At 42.8% G+C, this 19084-nt stretch overlaps 1 protein-coding gene across 4 annotated transcripts in view; it reads right to left on the bottom strand.

Moving 5' to 3' along the window:
• Nucleotides 1–19084, bottom strand: part of XYLT1 (xylosyltransferase 1) — a 161969-nt gene that overhangs the window by 15810 nt on the left and 127075 nt on the right. For 2 of the 4 annotated variants that reach the window (XM_071760416.1, XM_071760414.1), the window contains 5 exons: nucleotides 13839–14055; nucleotides 11588–11764; nucleotides 9393–9655; nucleotides 5860–6055; nucleotides 159–492 (listed from right to left, as the gene is read on the bottom strand). In XM_071760416.1, coding sequence (XP_071616517.1) covers nucleotides 159–492; nucleotides 5860–6055; nucleotides 9393–9655; nucleotides 11588–11764; nucleotides 13839–14055 — 1187 coding nt within the window. The remainder of the gene's footprint in view (nucleotides 1–158; nucleotides 493–5859; nucleotides 6056–9392; nucleotides 9656–11587; nucleotides 11765–13838; nucleotides 14056–19084) is intronic. The other 2 variants (XM_071760415.1, XM_071760417.1) reach the window with 1 other exon arrangement.

Here is a 19084-nt window from a genome sequence, read left to right on the forward strand (position 1 = left end):
TCCTGCTTGTCTTTGTGCAACAATTTCTTCTGATTTAGTATAAAATTCCTTTCTTTTCTCCCTATCCAATCCAGTGCTACTTAATTTTTAACAGAAGCATTTACAGTAACTACAGACACAGTAACTGTATTATTCCTGCACCAAATAGAAGAACTTACCTTGTTTGATAGGCTGCTGATTGGAGAAGGTGAGAGGAGTAACGAGGAATTTGGTTTCAGCCACCTGTACCCAGTGGTGCAGAATTTTTATCGTCCAGACACCGGGTCGCAGGGGCAAATTCAAAGGTGGTTTGTAGTGAGTGAACTCAGCACTGGATTCAATCAGAATATCATATGTTGCTGCAATGACATTAACAGGATCCACCCAAATGACAGTGACGGTGACATTGGGGCCTTTTCCCCATTTCTGCATCCCAACTGGCTCATCCGTGGGCCCCAGGAGTCCTCCGAAATTCCGGAAAAGCCTTTCCTTGGCGTCCCACTCGGTGCCAATCTGCAATTGAAGACCACGTTACTGCTGCCATCATCTGTGTCTAAGACCCCTGTGTCAAATAAGGGCTCTCAAGATAAGCCACATGAATCATATTTCATGACATGAATTACACACATACATATAAAGGCTCATGGCAGCATGAACTAAGATCATAATATATACACAAACTGAGACAATCTTGAATGCTAGGCTGGTATTTGGGGGCCGAGAGCAGGATAGGACTCATCATCTCCCGTATCATGAACAGAAGATTTGAGACACTTGAGAGAGGGACCCTGCAGTCAAGATCTACCCAGCTCCTAAGGGCAAGGAAAAGGCTTTTGCTGACTTTAGGACAAGTCACATCAGGCTCTTGATTCCAATCTGTCCATGAGCTGCTGCCTCCCTCCACGCCCTGCCTGCCTGATGTAGGAGGCTATTTCTGGTAAACACTTTCCTAACTGCCATAAGATTGGTTTTTATTTATTCACTAACTAACAGTAAAGCAGCTGGTTTGCTATCTAGTGTAAATATTTAATGGCCCTTCCTTTTTCCTCACAGCTTTCATATTTCACTGCTCTTTATATAAATTTAATGGTTCACCCATAACCCACGGGATGATACAAACTTATGAGCTGTTGGCATTAACACTTGTACACTACTGAAAATAAGTATCTTTAAAAAGATAGCATGAAAATCTACTAACTGGCATTCATAGGCCAACTGAAAGGCATTTTACTATCCCAGCACTAAATCTACCATGTGTTTATGGGGCTGACCAACAAACCAACTTCCATCAGTCCTTTGAAAGACAACCTGGTGGACTGCAGCACCAAAGGCTGCCTGTTTGCTGCTGGAGGAAATGGCCACCTCACTTGTCCTATGTGGCCCTGTGCCATGACCTCAAATCAAAAGTGATCAATATGAAACATGAGGAGATGTGAGGGATCCCATTTCAACTGAAGAACAGGAGAACCCCTTGGCTGCTTTTGGAGCCAAGCAGACATCATTCCTTGGAGAGACATACAGATGTTTTGGCCAGCCTGGCTCTGAAACACCTCACAGTCCTTACATCTCCAAACAAACACTGTAGATATTCTAAGAGTTGATTTATTCCCTTTACAGAAGACATGGGATTCTCTGGAGCAATCTCCAGAGCCTGATGCACACAGACAGGATCCTCTCTTTCAGCATATATGGACATTGAAGAGAGAGCTGTCCTTGTCCCTCATCTTCACCTCATGTGGGCATAACCAGAACCTTCCTTCCTGAAAGCGTAACAAATAATTGTAGCTCTTCTATATTTTGTCTCCTTTGAGAATAAGTGGTTGCAATATAATGCCTAAGTCCCCCAGATCCATAAAACCTAACAACTACCTGATGCCTGCTACCACTGATACCTGGAAACTGTCCAGTCCCCAAACCCTTCTAAAACAAATTGCTGTGGCTGGCAGAAAAATTGCAGGAGAACTGAAGGAAAAAAGCTACAAGGCCAGTAGAATAAAAACCTCCCATCCTAAATCCATCTGTCATCACACCAATTCCTCCTACTGGACTATGACACTGCAGAATATGAGACAAAATGAGCTTTCCACTGCTCTGCAATCAGCACAGCAGAGCTGCTGGTATTTCAGAGGTATTTCACCCAGCACACCAGCTAATCAAACCAGACAGTATAGCCCAGATATCAGACCCAAGCATCAACTGCCTCGAGGAGCTGTCAGTGCATACTTTCCTGACAAGACTGACTGAATATGTATGGAAATAAGCAGAGAAAGAAAATTTCCTGACCAGATCTTATTATCTACTCTCCCAGCCTTCACTGAGTGTGGCCATGTCACAGCTACGGGAGCTCAAGCGACCTGGAAATAATAAAACTACAATGCATGGAACAAATCTACACCCTCCTGGGCTAAGAAAACCCTACAAGAAAGCTCTTTCCACCACATTCAATATTACTAAAGAACTCCTCAAAGAAAGCTTACAAAAATAAACATTCATCCCCAGTGTACAACTACTTCCCCCTCTTTAGTCTCTCACCTCTGGGAAAAGAAGTCAGAAAGTTGCCACCCCCATGCTCCAACCTCCAGGTGACATTGCTCAACAACAACGTTGCACAAAAGATGCTGAGATGTGTTCATATGTGCAAAGGTTTATTAGAGCAGAATAGAAAATGAAGGTTGATTTTAGGGAAAAATTGCAAGAGAATTGCTGGGTGGTTGTTAAGCTTTGTCACTGGGTTCCCTAATGTAAACCAAAAGAGTGGAAGAGAGGGAGAAAGGGGCAATTCTCAGGCTGGTGGCAACTGCTTCCCATGAGAGGCTGTCACACCAGGCCTGGTTACAGGATCTGCCCTTTATGTCCTGTGTCCAGCCAGGGGATGGACTTTCCTCTGCTGCACAGCTTACAGTACAAACCAGGTTAAGAAGCACAGTATTTTAACTGGAGTTTTACTTAAAGCACTAGATGTCTGTATCTCTCTTCCCTTCAGCTGAATTCCTAGTACTCAGAGCTCTGGTTTTACACCCAAGAGTTACTACAGTTCTGTAACATTTTTCATAGCTCCTTAAAACATTGTAAGTAGGCTTTTACTCCAAATGGAATGCAAAAAATATGGGATGGAATCAAGCAGTAATGGATATCTGAAAAATTGTGATGGGACGTGGCTCAGAAACTGATATTTTCCACCTCATTATTTTAATCACCATGGTTTTGAGCTTCAGGAGCAGGCACTGTGCACAGGGTACATTTGGAAAGCTAAAGTCTCTCATTGGCTTAAAACTCCTGTTTCTATCTCTGTTCAGTCCCAAGATAAAATTTTCCCAAGACAAATTATGCCTTGATTATGGGTTTGTGTCTCATTGCTCACCACAAACAGGACCATTAGGTTCACACAATGCACACTAATTGCCTGCCACCTAGTTTATTTTATTCTCTGTGATGAATCACAAGTCTTAACAAGACCAGAAATGAACTTAGTGCTCAACTGATACACGCTGAGCTGAGACTTTTAGCACTGCTCAGCAAATCAATCTTCTGCCCTCCATATAAAAGTTTTCATGAGCCCAGGCTGGTAGGATACACACTGTGTGCACTGTGCACAAGCCAATTTTAGGAGATGTGGGAGTTTCATGCTTGGAAATCATCTCTCTTGGATTTCCTGGAAGTCTGTTTTCTTTTGCTCAGCCCAAGACTGAGTGCAGGCACCACGTGCCAGGGAAATGCTCTCAGTAGCCCCACAGGCCAGTCAGTAGCCCAGCTGGCTGGGTTTTTTCCCCACTTGTCTTTCTTTACATGGTATATGGGGAAATCTGGTACTTGGGAAGCAAAGTCTGAGAAGCAAAGCAAAGGAGCAGAGGGCAGGAAGAGCTGCCTGGTGCATGAGGGTCACAAATCCAGCTGGGAGCACAATGAAGGCAGCAGCAGATTTGTGCTCATCCTGTCAGTCCTGTTGGCAGAAAGCTCTCAGCTAAAAAGTTTTACATTTCTGCCAGAACATGGGGTGAAAGTTGTTGAAAAAATGTCCCAGTATGCACAAGTCTTAAGTTTATTTTCTGGTGCTTAGCTGAACTGCTACGTTTTACACTTGCTGGACTTAGAGAAGAAATGCCATTTTAATATGCAGTAGCAGAGGCTTTCCAGCCACACTGATGCTGAAGAGGTTAATGTGGGATTTATTCCAGGATAACAGAGAGAGTAGTTTGCCTCAGAGGGACAGGGAAAGCAGAAAGCAAAATGAACAACATTAAATTATTTGCTTTGTACCTCCTGGTCTTTTAAAATATGAAACATCTATGAAGAGAGAGGACAACTAAAGAGAAATAATAAAAACAAGTAAATAGCCAACAGAACTCTTTTTGTGCTTTCCAAATAGAAGAGAATGTTTCCTTAGCCTGCAAAAAACCTCACCAGTGATTAAATCCTTCCCATGCTCAGCACCCATACAGCATCCTGCAGGAGCAGTTCCTACAGAGCTGGTTATGGACCAGCTGTGGCCTCTGAGGCTGTGAGGAGCAGCCCATTCGTCCTGTGGGACCTGGGGACCCTTCCTGCAGGGTGACAGGGTGACACACTCCTCAGAGCTGTGGGCACAGTGAGGCCACTGACATGGCACTGTCAGGGGAGGCTGTCACTGGGCACTGCTGCTCCAGGACTTCTGATCATCAGGCTCACAGTTGTGGCAGGGTTGGTTTCAGGGAAAAAAGATTTGGTTTCAATGCATTGGAGCCAGGAGGGGAACCTGGCAAGTAGCCAGCAAGTAAATTCTGATCCCAGGTTTGTTTCCTCCCTCCAAACTGAGATGAAGGCAGATGTATTTATTCCTTCCAAAGAATTCAGTACCAGAAGACCAAGATCAAAACACTTATTTTCATCATACAATTAGAAAAATCCCTTCCTGCTGCTAGGCTGGTTGCTTTCAAAAGGACTCAGAGCAGGCATCAGGCTGAAAGTGAGATTAAAGGTACCAAACAAACAGCAGAAATACTCCTACAAATCACAAGAATTAAAGCTTGTATCACCATTTATCACTGCATGAAATGGCAAGCCTACCATCCGACACACTGATAAATGAAACCCACTTTCCATCCATCTCTTTAATGGCACATTAGTGTCATGGATTTGCCGTGCACACCAAAACACTGAATCCTACACCTAAGCATTTCTTAATTGCCCAAGAAGACAGTAATTTATGGACTTGGCCATAATGACTGGAACACATTTGTTCAATCAATTTTATACCTTAATTGAAATTTGTGGCTTAGCAAGAAAAATCAGGAAATTAACTGCTCAGACAGTTATATCTTTAAAACAGAACACAGATGTCGTGTTCTATTAGCGGTCAACTTTCCTGATATATTTTAGGGTACATATTTTAAAATCTATGTCAGATCCTGAGATAAATCCTTAGAAGAAATAACAGGATTGGTAGGAAATCTCAGCCACTGCTGTGATAATTTTCTCTTTTGTGTTACAGCATCAAGATTCTGCTCACATGTGGCATTGGTGCTTGACTGTCACATAATTTTATGATGTTTTTTTCAGTATACTCTTGAGAGGAATGCTTACCACGTATCCCCATTTGCATCTGAAGCTGCAGAAACATGACATTTTTCCTGAGCCTCTCTCACAACATTCACAATCACAAAACTTTTCCCCATTTCCAACTATAAATGCCTTCAGTACGTTCTTAAAACGAGAGGGAGTGAGGATACTCTGAGTAACCCAAGTGACATCTGACCTGGCAACAGCATCTCCTTCAGTGAAGAGGGTGTGCATTAATCTAAAACCTGAAGTTACATGGAAGTGCAGATGCCAAAGGCTGCAGAACTAGTATGAAATCCCTCCAGAGGCTCATGACATTCTGCACGGGGGGCTGGGAACACCTACCTCAGAGAACTGCAACCTTCCAAAATCGCTCGGCGGACTGGCGATCTTAAAGACTTTCTTTGGCATCACCCACGTCTCCAAAGTTTCCAGTTTGCTGACAGCCAGATTGGTTGCATGGTGCCTGATGAGGAAGCCCTGGAACCGGTCAGCCAGGAAGTAAAGATGGACAGAAACTGGGTAGCCCATGGGGTAGTATCTGTAAAAGAGCACATGCTCATCAGTGACCCAGGAGAGACACGAAATCCCCGTTTACTTGGAGCTAATGGCTCAGGAAGCATTCATTTCAAACAGAAAATTCACCACTGTACATTAAGAGATTTCAAATGTGCTCATGACTCATTATCAAATTTTCTTATGCTGTTCCAATTACCCTGAACATAAAAAATGTTACTAAGAATATATGCTCATTTAGAACATATTCACAGCTCTGAGCTCTCCAGGAGATACCTCTGCATGCCAGAAAACTCCTTTTTCTTACTATCTCTTCTGGGTATAAAGTGCCACCCAGAGATACACACGGTCAGGCTGTGGCACCTTTGCTAGGATCAGGTGGCCTGCTTTTCTTCTCACCTTCAGAGGGGGTAGGACCCTAGAGATGCCCAGCAGTGGCAGCAGGGGCCAGTAACAGGCTGGGGACAGCAGAGGGTGCTGGGGCCACTGATGCCCCATTCCCTTCCTGCACATAAATCTGATCCCCAGCTGATTCCCCAAGGACAGAGCTCTGGATCACTACAGCTAAGGACACCAGGATCCAATCCCCATTTTAGGAGATCCCTTATATTTCAGGAAATAAACTTCACATTCCTTAAAGATTTGAGGTTGCTTTTGCTCTGGACTTTTTACTCATGAAAAAAGTTCAAATGAACAGAAAAACTTATTATCAGGAGCCTTCACTCACAGTTTGTATTTAAAGACATTGTAGTAATAGTTTCATATAATTAAAATTCATGGTGAGTTGTCTGCTAGTCTCAGAAACATCTGTAATGCTGTTTGTGTACATATGGATGCATAAATAATTAAACCCACATTATTCATAGCTCTGAAATATTTTTGCTACTTTACAGCATTGATATTTATTGTGAAACAAATGTGTTACAGCACATTTAAAACCAACCAGTGTCACACCTTCCCAGTCAAGTCAGCAAGGTCTGACTCCTCATGCTGGTGATTACAGCTCAAGGCATTAGCAATGAGAGGAGCTGACCAGGATGGACTTTCTGTTACATGAAACCAGCAACACCCAGGAGGAAATCTCTGGAGCTTGAGAAATAAACATAACAAGATGGGGTACAGACAAGGGGCAGCACTGATGGACTGAGCAATAACACAGCAAAGCTACCCAGCCAATACCAGCAACAATCTGACTTCTGTTCTGAGTACTAAGGCCTCCTGTTTCATATGTGTGCAGCAGCAAATATTTACAATATCCTTGAAATAGTCTGAGCAAATTGTCTCTTGGCAGCAGTGAGTAAGAATGCCTAGAGATGGAGAGAAATAAATTAAATCTCAATCGCAAATTAATGTTGCTTCCAGTGAAGATGCTGATGTGCAATCTCATTTGGTAGCAGAGCAGTCTGTGGGGGGCACAGCTTCCTGAGGCCCTTGTTAGAAGAGTCTGTAAGGCAGCTTCTCCTATCAAATCTCCTGAGCCTCTGCGGGGGGCAGCACGGGACTGACTCCCAGTGAGACTTTGCTCACAGTGCCTGCAGCAGTGAGAAAGGAGCTGGGGTGGTGGCTGCACCATCAGCTGTGCTGGCCCTAACAGCAAAGGGAATCCTGGCCAGGTGCTCAGCCCAAAGGTGTCCCTGCCAACACTGCCTTGGAGACATGCACAGTCATGAGAGAGAAAGAGGATGTATATATATATATATGTATATATATATATATATGTACACACACATATATATGCATACATCTAGAAGGACAACAACAAAAGAAATGTGAATCATAAACCTGAAGATTTTCCACCTCTCCATAATTTAAACGGGATGCTGACTCAGTGTTTTGAGGGGGCTCATGTAGGTGTGAGAATAAAGCCCCCACTCCATATCACTGCTCACAATTCCTCCCTGCACAGTCTTGTGAGGCTCCAGCCCACTGCAGAGGAGCCAGGCTTTATCCTGGGGACAGCTGCCATCAGCTGGGCATGACATGGCTTCCCTTTCTGTAATCTGAGCAAGCTTCAAAAGCACCTTGAGTTCCTGTGCAATGAAAAGCTCCCCAGAAACAAAACTGATTATTGATATAAATCATCATCAGAACATTGGAAAAAGGAATAAGCACAAAAGTAATTGGTCAGATCATTTCAGTACTGGGTACACATAGCTTCCATCCTCTCTGCTGGCTTCACTTTACAGGACAAATGACCCCGGACAACTTCAGGTCTGCCTTTACTTCATATAAGGAAGTGATTTCTACCAGTGATTTCTGTCTAATTGTTATTGATCTTTTATTGCCTTGCACCAGTAACCTTTACTGGCAAAGCTGTAATAGGAATCTGGATCACTTATTGCCACATTTTTCTAAGTGGGACATTGCTCAGCACTTCCAAGACTAAGTAGGAAGGTCAAGGCATTTGGTTCCCTCCTGAGAAACAAGAGGGGCAAAGCCCATCCATCAAAGCACAAGGAGTATCTTCAGTATTTGCTGACTTAGGTTGTGTTTTCTATTAGGATGAAAATAGGCAGGGTCCAAAAATATATTCTGAAGAATGAATTACAAGACTGTAAAGTAAGACTTTAAAACATGAACCCTCTCTCCTTTGAATGTAAACAGCTTCAGATGTGTGTGAAGGCAGCAAACATCTACCATGAAGAGAGACTTTTCTGTGCAAGTCAAACTCCAGGAGCTGTTCCTTCAAATCCCTTTCAGAATGAACTCATCTTTGTTAGGCTTACAGGCTAAAAGGGAATCTAAAATTGGGGGGGTGTTCCCTTTAAAGAATAAGGACCTTTATTTGCTATATATACAAACGTTTTATGTATTTGATGCCTATAGATCATATCAGTGGAAACACTTGGCACAGACCAAGTCAGAAAACTGAGCTCAGGCAAGTAGTTCTCTGTACTCCGAGTATGCACCCAGGGGAACAAACAAGCAAGGACCATTAGCCTGCCTGTGTTCAGATTAATCCTGAAATCCTGTCCTCTGCTTTTGATAAGCATAATAGCAGTGAAGATAACCTCTGCTGCGATCACACGCAGCATTTGGGAGCTGCAGGTGTTATGTACTTGCCCAAAATAATCAAGCAAGCAAAGCAGTGGGGATAGCACTGCCCAACTGGATCCTGTCAGTCTCCATCAGGCTGGAGAGGAGCTCCTTAAAAGTGCAGCAAACAGGTGACATAATGTTAACCCTGAATAACCAATGCTTTATTATGGGCACAAATACTCCTGGGAATAAATGCTTAGTAGCTGCCTGGCCCTGTTTGTGACAGCGTGCTCCAGCCAGCACGGCCAAGCAGCTGAAGCTCTGCTGGCACCCTGCAGCCTGTGTCCCCTGGAACACCCAGAAGAAGGCAGCCCCAGCCTCACCGGCAGCTGTTGTCCCCAGCAGCATGGAAGGAGCTCTCAGCTCTCCTCAGGCCCAGGCGGGAGAAGGCCTGGTACATGGTGAGGGCCACGTCGCTGAGGGTGCGGATGCCGTCGGGCTCATCGTAGACGTTCTCCCAGTAGGAGCGGAGGCCAGGGGTGCCAGAGGGGTAGTTGCCATACAAGTAGTAGTCCAGCTGGCCAATTATCTCTTGGTTCACTACGGCTTCAAATTTGCGGGCAAAGAAGGTGGGCCTGGCAGTCTGCTGTGGTGACAGAAAAGGAAAAGACACCGAGTGAGGGAGTGGCTGTTTTCAGCCGTGACACTCTTGTCCTAAGCCGCTGACTGGAGCTGAGGACGTGCACCAGTTCTCCCTGTGGGCAAAGGTGACCTCTGTGAACATTTGTCATTAAAAGTGTCTTTAAGATTCAGTTAAAAACTACAGAATTACGCAAGGAAAATGTGAGGTGTGCTGATGCCTTTGTACGCCTCGCTGCCGTGCTGGGGAGGGCTCTTTGGTGCCAGAGGGGTGGGAAGAGCTCTCTAAAGCACCTGCTTGGCTGGGGACAGCCCAGAACTGGCACCTGGTACTGGGGGTCAGGCAGGGAGCAAAGTGCCATGTGGCAGAGGAGCTCAGAAGAGGCAGAGCAGCACTATGAGTGAATGGATTTGCTGCTACAAGGTGGAGGAGGACTCTGAGAGAGATGCCACCTGTGGCTGAGGTTTCCCAGCTTTTGACTGGTGCCATACAAATTTTTTGCTCTGCACTTGACACAATCTTGGGTATATTACCAGCTTATGAGCTACTCAACTACCATTAGCTTTTCTTAAAAGCCTTTGCTTTGCCTTGCTTATATTTGAGTATGGGTCCCACTCAAAAGTGCCCCAGATGGTTGAAAAATTCTTTTGAGGAGGCTCAGTTTTACGCTGAGACAGTGCATGATGTGGGCTCTCTGATCTCTCCCTCTGCAGCCTGCTTTGTGCTTCCATGGGAATCCCAAGCAAGCCTTCTGGAGCTGTGTGTTCATCTGAGCAGCTCTCTCATCAGGCAAATATCAGAAGTTGCCTTTACATCTATTCTCAATTTGAACTTGCAGCTCAGTTTACCTGATTGTTTTCTGAAAGGTCATTGCTGGTTGTTTTCCCTGCCTGGAGCACGTCAGCCTCTGCAGACTGGCAGAAGTCTTTAAAGACTTGTCATTTATTCTGGGCTGGAGACTTTCCTGGGGTTGGTGTTTGGGACAGCAGAGCCTCTCCTAGACAATATCTCATTTGCTCTTTTTTTGAGTGCCTGTGTCACTGACTTCAACCGCATCTGGTAGGCACCAGATTTCTTTATAAAGAAAAGATCTCTGTTTCAGAGCAGCCATCATTTTTGGGCTGTAGGGCAAAACACTCCCCATCCCACACAAAGCCTGAACAAACGTGCTTTATGCAGGGAACTCTGAGGAGCCACAGGGATGGAATTGCAAATCTGGTGACCTTGAAACAAGTGGTTGTTCATTCTTAACAGAAGATACACAGACCAGATACAGTCTTGAGATGGAGTGCACCCTGGAGCAAGGATTTGCTCTCATGTCTGCCTTCAGGAAACAGTATCACAAAGGAACTGATTAAACTTTTTAAGGAGGTCCTGCCAAGCCTGGGTGATCAAAACCTCATGATTTTGGCACCCAAAACCATGAGAGAAAACTTAAATACAATCATGTTGATGAATGTAATCATGAAAGCTGATTTGCCTTCTGCTACGCAAGCATCTAGCAGGTACTCTAGTAAACTTTTAAGCTTTTTTCAAAGATGAAAAACACTGCCTAATAATAAAAGCCAGAACCCTCATGAAATGATGAAAGGATCTGAGCCAGAACTTCTGAGCAAACCCTTTAAAGTAAATTCACAAGAGTTACTAAATAATATTGATACAGTGAGGGATGTGTCAAGCTTCCCTCCTTTCTAGAATAGCAGATCTCATAGTCCAGAGAGCTGCTTAGTGACATTATCACTCAGTACTAGGTCTCAAGGGCCAAAACACAGGAGAACCAATCTTTTATTCTCCTGAAATTAAAAGCAGAGCTTCCTCTCACCTCTCTCTCCACCACGTTTGATGGGTAAAGGCTTCCCTTCCTACTCCCTGCTGCAGCCATGCAGACAGATGGCTCTCCACACCCCAGTGGAGGTATTGGAGAAGAGGTTCAGTTACCTGGAATCGGTGGAAGTCTGATGGTTTGAAGTCATTTGGTGAACAGCCACACCAGTCAACAATGTGCTTGTACTGACACTTGCAACCAAGTTTTCTGTTCCAGTTTGTGATGCGCAAGTTGTTGTCCACCATGGAGTCACAGTATGGGCTGTTTTCCAGAACTGTGTGGAAGAAGGACTGCAAGAAAGAGTGAGCAGATTGCCACATTATCAGTACATTCAGCTCTTCAGACTGCTGTTATCTCCTTTGCTTCAGCCCGTGGGCCTAAACCTAATGCAGGTGACTGACTTTCTTTTGAAATGGCAGAATTACCAAGCTCTATTTTTCTGCCATATGTGAGAAGTACTCTCCACACATGCACTCCAGAGAGCATGAGAAAAATCACAACATGTTACAGACCTGACCAAACTGTAGTAACACAGTAACCTGGCACAGAATAATTGCACTTTTGTCATGACCATATTTGGGCATTGGGAGACCAAAGGACTATAGGGAAGGCATCAGTTCCAGCAAATTATTTTGGTTTTATTTCAGCAGTATGAGCAATTCTGAGAAATTCCCATTATTTCTCTTCAGCAAATTACTCTCTGATCTATCAGGTTTAAGACTGTTTTCCTGAGCAATGTGTTAATGATGTATCTCAAGCTGTTTCCTCAGACAATTCTCAAACCTTCACCATCAGCCTGGTTACTATGAAAAAAATACTTTCTGATACCTCTTCTGTGAGTGTCTCCATCTCCAGCACTCTGAAATGCATTGCTAGTTGAATGGCCTTGTTCTGAAATACACAGTTCACTACAGGCACCAGAAGGACATTCTGACTCTTGTGATTACATCTGGAATCATAACTCTCTTATTTGCTGACTCGAGGCAGCAAGGAATTCCTATTGGGCTGTCCTAATTATATCATCATAACATCAGCTATTTCATTAATCATGTGTAATGGGAACTGATATAGCAGGTTAACAGGTCAGTGGAGGCAGAGTGATTTAAAGAAACCAACTATGTATCTTGCAAAGAAAACTTTGTAGAAAGAAGCTATAGAATATGATCAAAATTAGCAAGAGATTATTTTTAGAGCAATAACTTCTCTTTAAAATCAGCAACAGTAAGACCCATAAGTAAACAGCATAACATTAGCATGGCTGCTCCCCGAATAATCCCCCTGCTCTTTTAACATTAAATGACAGCCCAGTGAGTATGGATTTTATGCTTGAACTGTTTGGTTAAACCCATAGAGGCTTCCATTCTCATTCAAGCAAGAGGAAAGGAAAAAAAAAAAAGCTTCCCAATTACCCACTGCCCTGTGTCCTTATATAATGATACAGAAATTTCTCCTAGATAATGGATGAAAAGGTTATCTGAGTTGAGAGAAAAGGTAATTTTTTACAGAAATGGAATTAAAGCAAGATTATCCAACATGTGTGTGGAATAATAAACCCCTATCAAAAGCTGACAGTCACTGCTCTCCACTGCAAGCTAATAAGCCCAGATTTGCAAGTTTGGTTTCATCAGTCCCTCAATGTTTAGGGGCAGTAGCAAGGAAGTAAGCTGCCATTTTAAAGACAGTTGTCTGATCTTCCTTGGTGCTACACACCCTGGGAGCAGAGCTGGACAAGCCAGGGGAGCCCTGTAGCTGCTGCTGCCACCAAGCTCCTGCCACCAGCTGCAGGGAATGCACCTCTCCCTGGCACACTGCTGCATGCTAGGCAGAAACCCCTCCTGGTGTGCATCTGCATCACTTGTAGCCAGAGCAACTCCTGAGTGATCTAAATGCTTTGTGATGATGCCTTCCAGCTGAGTTTTGAGCAGAACAATCAACCTTTTTTTGTAAGGTTTTTCTTTTTAAAGAAAAGGGGTGGATAATAGCAAGGAAAGAAACTTATGAAGACAACTGAACAACTCTAATAACTGAACAACTCTAATAGCCTTCAAAAACTTTGTTGTGGAACAATTTGCAAGCAAAGGGCAGCTGGATTTTTGGTTGTTCAGTAATAGATTAATAGACATAGAAGTATAAAACAAAGCCACTCCTTACAAAAAGACAAACAAATAAAACAATGAAACAACTGCAAAGTTGTTCCGACATGAAAGATTTACTCATCATGGGAATAAGATTCTCATTACCACTGTGGAATGATCTCAAGCTCAACAGAACCCAGCAAAAGCCCCTCTGACTTGGGTGATCTTTGGGGCAAGCACAAACTTTGCTGTTCTGAGCACAGAGAGGAATTGCTTTGAATTCACATACCTCAGCAGGAAGCAAAGTGTAAGAGTAAAACCTCTTCATCTTTGTTACCAGGTCATCATTAGAAAAAGTGACATATTCCACAAACTTCCTGTTCAGGAGGAACCAGTCTGAGCCTCCATCGACTGCGATTCCTTCTGGGATCTTCCTGTCCCCCAGGCGCCACATGTGGGTGTCACATTCCAGGAAAAGCCGATCCAGTCCTTGCTTTCTGATAAATCTGAGGGAATACAAAAGCAGTCATTAAAAGTTAATTTGTATTTTATCATCACAAGCTCTCTATATAAAGCAGCTACTTGCTCAAACAAAAAAGGATAAAAAGGTCACTTGTTTGTATTGCGGTTCTGCTCATAAATAATGTAGAGAGGTTTAATAAATAATTGATCAGTTATACATTTGGTTATAGGGGCAGGGATCAACAGATTGCCTTTGAACATCATTTAAACCATACAGGTAAAATAACCAATTTTATCCTATGCTATTATTCCACACATTTTTCTACTGGGCTATAGTTAATTAGAAAGAATTCCAATTGCATTGCTCTTTGCTGTGCAATGAGTATGTCTGTTCCATTTTCCAGTGTTAGGGGAACAATGTTTTGTTATTGCTGAACCATGAATAAGAGGAGGAACTGCAGAATTGCAAAGTTATGGAAATAATTATCTGAGACCAGCATTAGATGAAAAAGAGTTGGAAAAATCACTCAGTGTTTGAAAACACTTTGGACTGGATGCCCACACATGTTTTGAGACTGACTGATCCACGTGTCTTTTTGTTATTCCATATCCAGAATTATTTCCCAGCAAGGGAAGCAGGGCAGTCATGAATTAGCACACCCTGCACAAGGGGACTGAGGGCTCTTAACACTGAACACATCCCACATGTTCTGAGCAGCAATCCAGGCAGCCCAGCACCCACAGGAGCACAGATGTCACTGGGTGACAGGAGAGGAGGACACTGACACTCAGGTTTCCCTGCTGAGGGACACAGAGCTACACCAGGATTCCTGGAAATGTTTTAGGTTTAGGCAGTCAAGAAGGCATTTTAGTGATCCTCAAACACATGCAACTGAAGAAAGTTTTGTTCTATACCTATCACAGAACTGAGATGCAATTACAAAATGACAGACACTAATTTTCAAAAGGACCATAAATGACTTCAGGGTCTATGTCCTACTGATAGCTATGTCTCTTTTCACAGTATGAGAGGGAGAGCTCCTCTGTTAACACAACAGTGCAGAAAATGTGCAGATGAGAGGGGAGAATTTTTTCTTTCCATGAACAAGTTTTTAATTTCATGTTCCATTATGAAGGATAATAGAAAGGCCATGCCATTTTAATGCGTGCTCTGGAATGCAATCTTCAAATTCAATATTTATGCAGTTATCTCCAAATCAAATATTAATGTGCCTGAAAAGTTTGGCCATTTCTTTATTTCCCTCAAAAGTAAATGCTCATTTGAGTTAATTATTTTAAGAAAATAACTTTATGGAACCACATTTAAATAGGAATGCAAAGTTCTTTTCCATTAAATAACTTCTTTCAGCTGCTATCTCTACCAGTTTGTCACCCTTTATTCCCATATTCAAATTGCAGTTTCCTTGACTGCAACAGAAACACCCAAACAAAAAAACCCCACCTGACCATTAAAAAAAAATCCTCCATTTACAAACACCCTCAGCCTATTTCCATTATAGGGCTTACAGTGAAATGATCCCAGAGCTCAGTTATACAACTTGAGCCTTAGTGTCTGACACTGGCAATAGAAGAGTGTGGCCACACTCCAGATGAGAAGGTCCCAGCAAATCTTTATGCTTTCCAGAAGAGTTCTCAGGCTGCATTTTTTCCCCATATGTACACAGTTCTATGACTTTCTTGAGTTAATGGCTAGGATAAGCAAATCTTGGCATATGGAGTGAAATTTGACAATTTCACAACAAACGCCAGTCCTAAAATCCAATACAACAAGGTCATTAGAATAAAACTAAACACACTTTCCAACCATTCATCCTCCAGCAAGGCAGCACAGCTCAACTGAGGAGCAGTAAAACCTTTGGAGACCTGAAAAGAGATGACCCATTTCCTTACACTTGCTTCTTGAAACCTTCCTAGAAAAAGTGTATCGGGTTTTAAATACCTCCAACGACCAAATAGGAAGCAGACATTTATTTCTCAGAAGCCTCACCCTTACTGGGCCAGCTTCACACAGTCATTACACTAGCAATAAATAATGCATTAGCATAGCAACTAATTTCCTTTTATCTATGAAGCAATAAATTATAGAAGCAGCTTTCCATTGGATCACTGCTTACTATTCGTTTATGTTCTTGGGAGCCAAGGGGACCAAGCAAATTTTAGATGGCCAGAGGCTGAATGATCCTTCCTGAGAAGGCAGTGTGCCACCTCAGCAAGCCCTGGCTGTGCTGCTGCCACACAGGGAGCTCGGCTGCAACCAAGGTGGAAATGGCAGATGAAGCTTTCATTTTTTTTTTTCCCCTCCAGTCTTTCTTCTAGGATGCCTGATGCTGCTAGCTACTCCTGCTATAGTGATTTTGGTGCTCAGGGAGGGAAGAACTTACTCTAAGCATATTGGATATTGCCTGAGGGAAAGGGAAAGGTGCTATCTTTATGCCATGTAGGCCTTTTCAAGATAAAACCCACTCAAATGCTACAAACAGTTCATAAAGATTCTTGACAAGCCATCCAACAATGCTTGCAGCAGCCAGCTCTAAAAAGATAAGAAGATGGAGGGCAAAAGCATGACCCTGTCATTTGTTTCTAGTCTAATGCTGCATTTCCTTAGTTTCTGGTTGCAGTTAATATAATACCAAAGCAGTGCATTTTATAAAGAAGTGCCAAGCTTCAGAGACAAAAACGAAATGCAAAGAATGGTGATTTTTCCCAGCAAGTCTTTCTCACTTAAGCTTTACAGGACATCCAGCACACAACTGAGGTGCTTCCTTGAACTTCAGGAAAGACCAGCACATGTCTCACACTGTCCCTGCAGTTACCAGGACAGTGACACACAGCTGCACCAGGGTCTGGTTAGCCAAATACAGTGGGTGTTACCATCAGATGAAGAGGCTCAGCCTTTCTCCTGATCTAACACAAACAGGAAGAAAATAACTACTGTAAGAACAGACTGTTAACCAAGAGAAAATAAAACTAAATAGAGCTAGGGTTAAAAAAAGCATGCCATTTTACCTTATTTCATAGAACACTTCATCTAAGGCATTTTATGCTTATCCTTAATCCATTTTAACTCTATTTCTAAAGAACTTCCAATTTTGAGGAGCCTGGATTACACTTGGAAGTAAGCATCAAAGCCAGCCCGACGTGCCCATGTCCTGCCAGCTCAGCTCTGCAATCTCAGTGTCTGGAAGGTGCCCTTTGGCCCCAGCTCCCTGGATGCACCCTCAGGGTCTACATGCTTCTGGGTGGTTATTTTTATACTTGGTTAAAAAAACCCCACTGCCTGCAGCACATGGTCTGTAAGTTGAGTCTAGATAGTTAATTGTCCAGACAGCTCATGATTGCAATCCAGCTTTGGGAACTCCTCTTACTTTGTAGTGTATTTAAATATTTATAAATGCATTTCAAATGAGACTCTGGGATTGTATCACACACAAAGCATTTGTAAGATGTTTAGCACAGGCTCCTGCAACATGAATATAAACACATAGCTCAGCTCTTCTGATGATGTGTTTTAACTACTAATAAATACTGTTGCACAGTCAGACAAAGAGCTCACTGTTTGCTGGTGTCTAGAAGTGAATAAAACTTTCTGAAATATCAGAGGTGAGCAGATTGCTAAATGTTACATATCAGTAACATCATCCCTAAAAGGCTTATGTCTCAAAATACATTTTTTTGGGTGAAGAGGTTTCTTCTAAAGTGTTTCCTGGTTTTGGCCTCTTGCCTAGAAAACCTCCCATTGACATTTAACTGTTAACCAGGTGCCCCTCCCAGGACCTCAGCATCATTGCTCAATGTACAAGAGAAGCACAGGAATTAACAAAACACCAGCAAAGTAACTCATTACAAGTCAGAAGTCAATGCCAAAGCAAGGATCTGCAGAGCCTGGAGCTCCACTAGCACCTTGATATCCTCCTTAATGTATGTGTACAAATTCTGCACTTTGTTTTGCCTCTATCTCCTCTGTTAACTCTCTTCAGACAATAAATTTGAAGAAGTTGGTCACTTCTGGGGGGAAAAGTCAGGTAAATATTTGTAGGGATGAGAAATACCAGAGGAAATTTCCACCTTGGAAACCTTTACCAGAGTCACTGAGAACAGAACAGAACAGTAACTTGCAATTTCAGTGACCAAGTAGAAAGCCCAGAACAGTAATTTGACAATCCTGAGTGCAACAGTTGCAACAAGTAATTAGTGAGCAATCTCTAGGCTACAATACATCTCCATAAACCACTCACTGAATAATTCTTTGTAATAAGCAAGTTCATAAAACCCAAAGCAGCACAGAGCCATTTCATTCCCTGCCTGCTGCAGGCTGGAAATCCTGGTCCCCATTCAGTATGTGATGAACTTCCAGTTGCCTGTGCCACAAGCCTGACTTCGCCCCATTCCCAGGAGTTCTGTGAAGAGTTACAAAGCATTTTAAAAAACTGAAATAATTAGCAATTGACTATTTAAGCACAAAATCTATACTGCACCAGACAAGCATCTGCTTTTGTAAAGCTATGATGCTGCAGTGCATTTCCCAAGACCTCTTTTTGTTGTGCCTTCAGGCTTTCAGCCTCCAGGGCTGACCCCCCACTCCCAAAATGAAGTTAAAGCTTGAAAAGGGGAACAATGTCAAAAAGAAATAGCACCTACTTAAGTCTGTCAAGATGAGAAAAATTTCCTCCCAGTATAAAAGGCAGCTGGCAGAAAACACAGAATGCACAATTCCTGCTGTTTCAAAAGGCTATGAAAAAAACAGTATAGACAAAATGGTGGAAGATAAAAAGGAAAAAAATTGTAACCTCCTTTTCCAATGTTTTTAAACTGCAGCATCCAGAATGCAGATGTTACGAGGTCAAAAGTAAAATTCTTATCTTTAATTCTCTTACTCTGAAGAAAATATTATAATGTGATCCTAACAATCATCTAATGCCAATGCACAAAACAGACAACAAAAATATCCTAAGAATTTATTTCTTGATTGAATTTGCTACTGTGAGATAGCACTCTCATATCTGGCTTATTTCACATGCAAAAGCCAAACCTTAATGTTTCCCAGTATTTTAA

The sequence above is a fragment of the Heliangelus exortis genome, chromosome 17 (assembly GCF_036169615.1).
Source record: "Heliangelus exortis chromosome 17, bHelExo1.hap1, whole genome shotgun sequence".
Lineage (NCBI taxonomy): Eukaryota > Metazoa > Chordata > Aves > Apodiformes > Trochilidae > Heliangelus > Heliangelus exortis.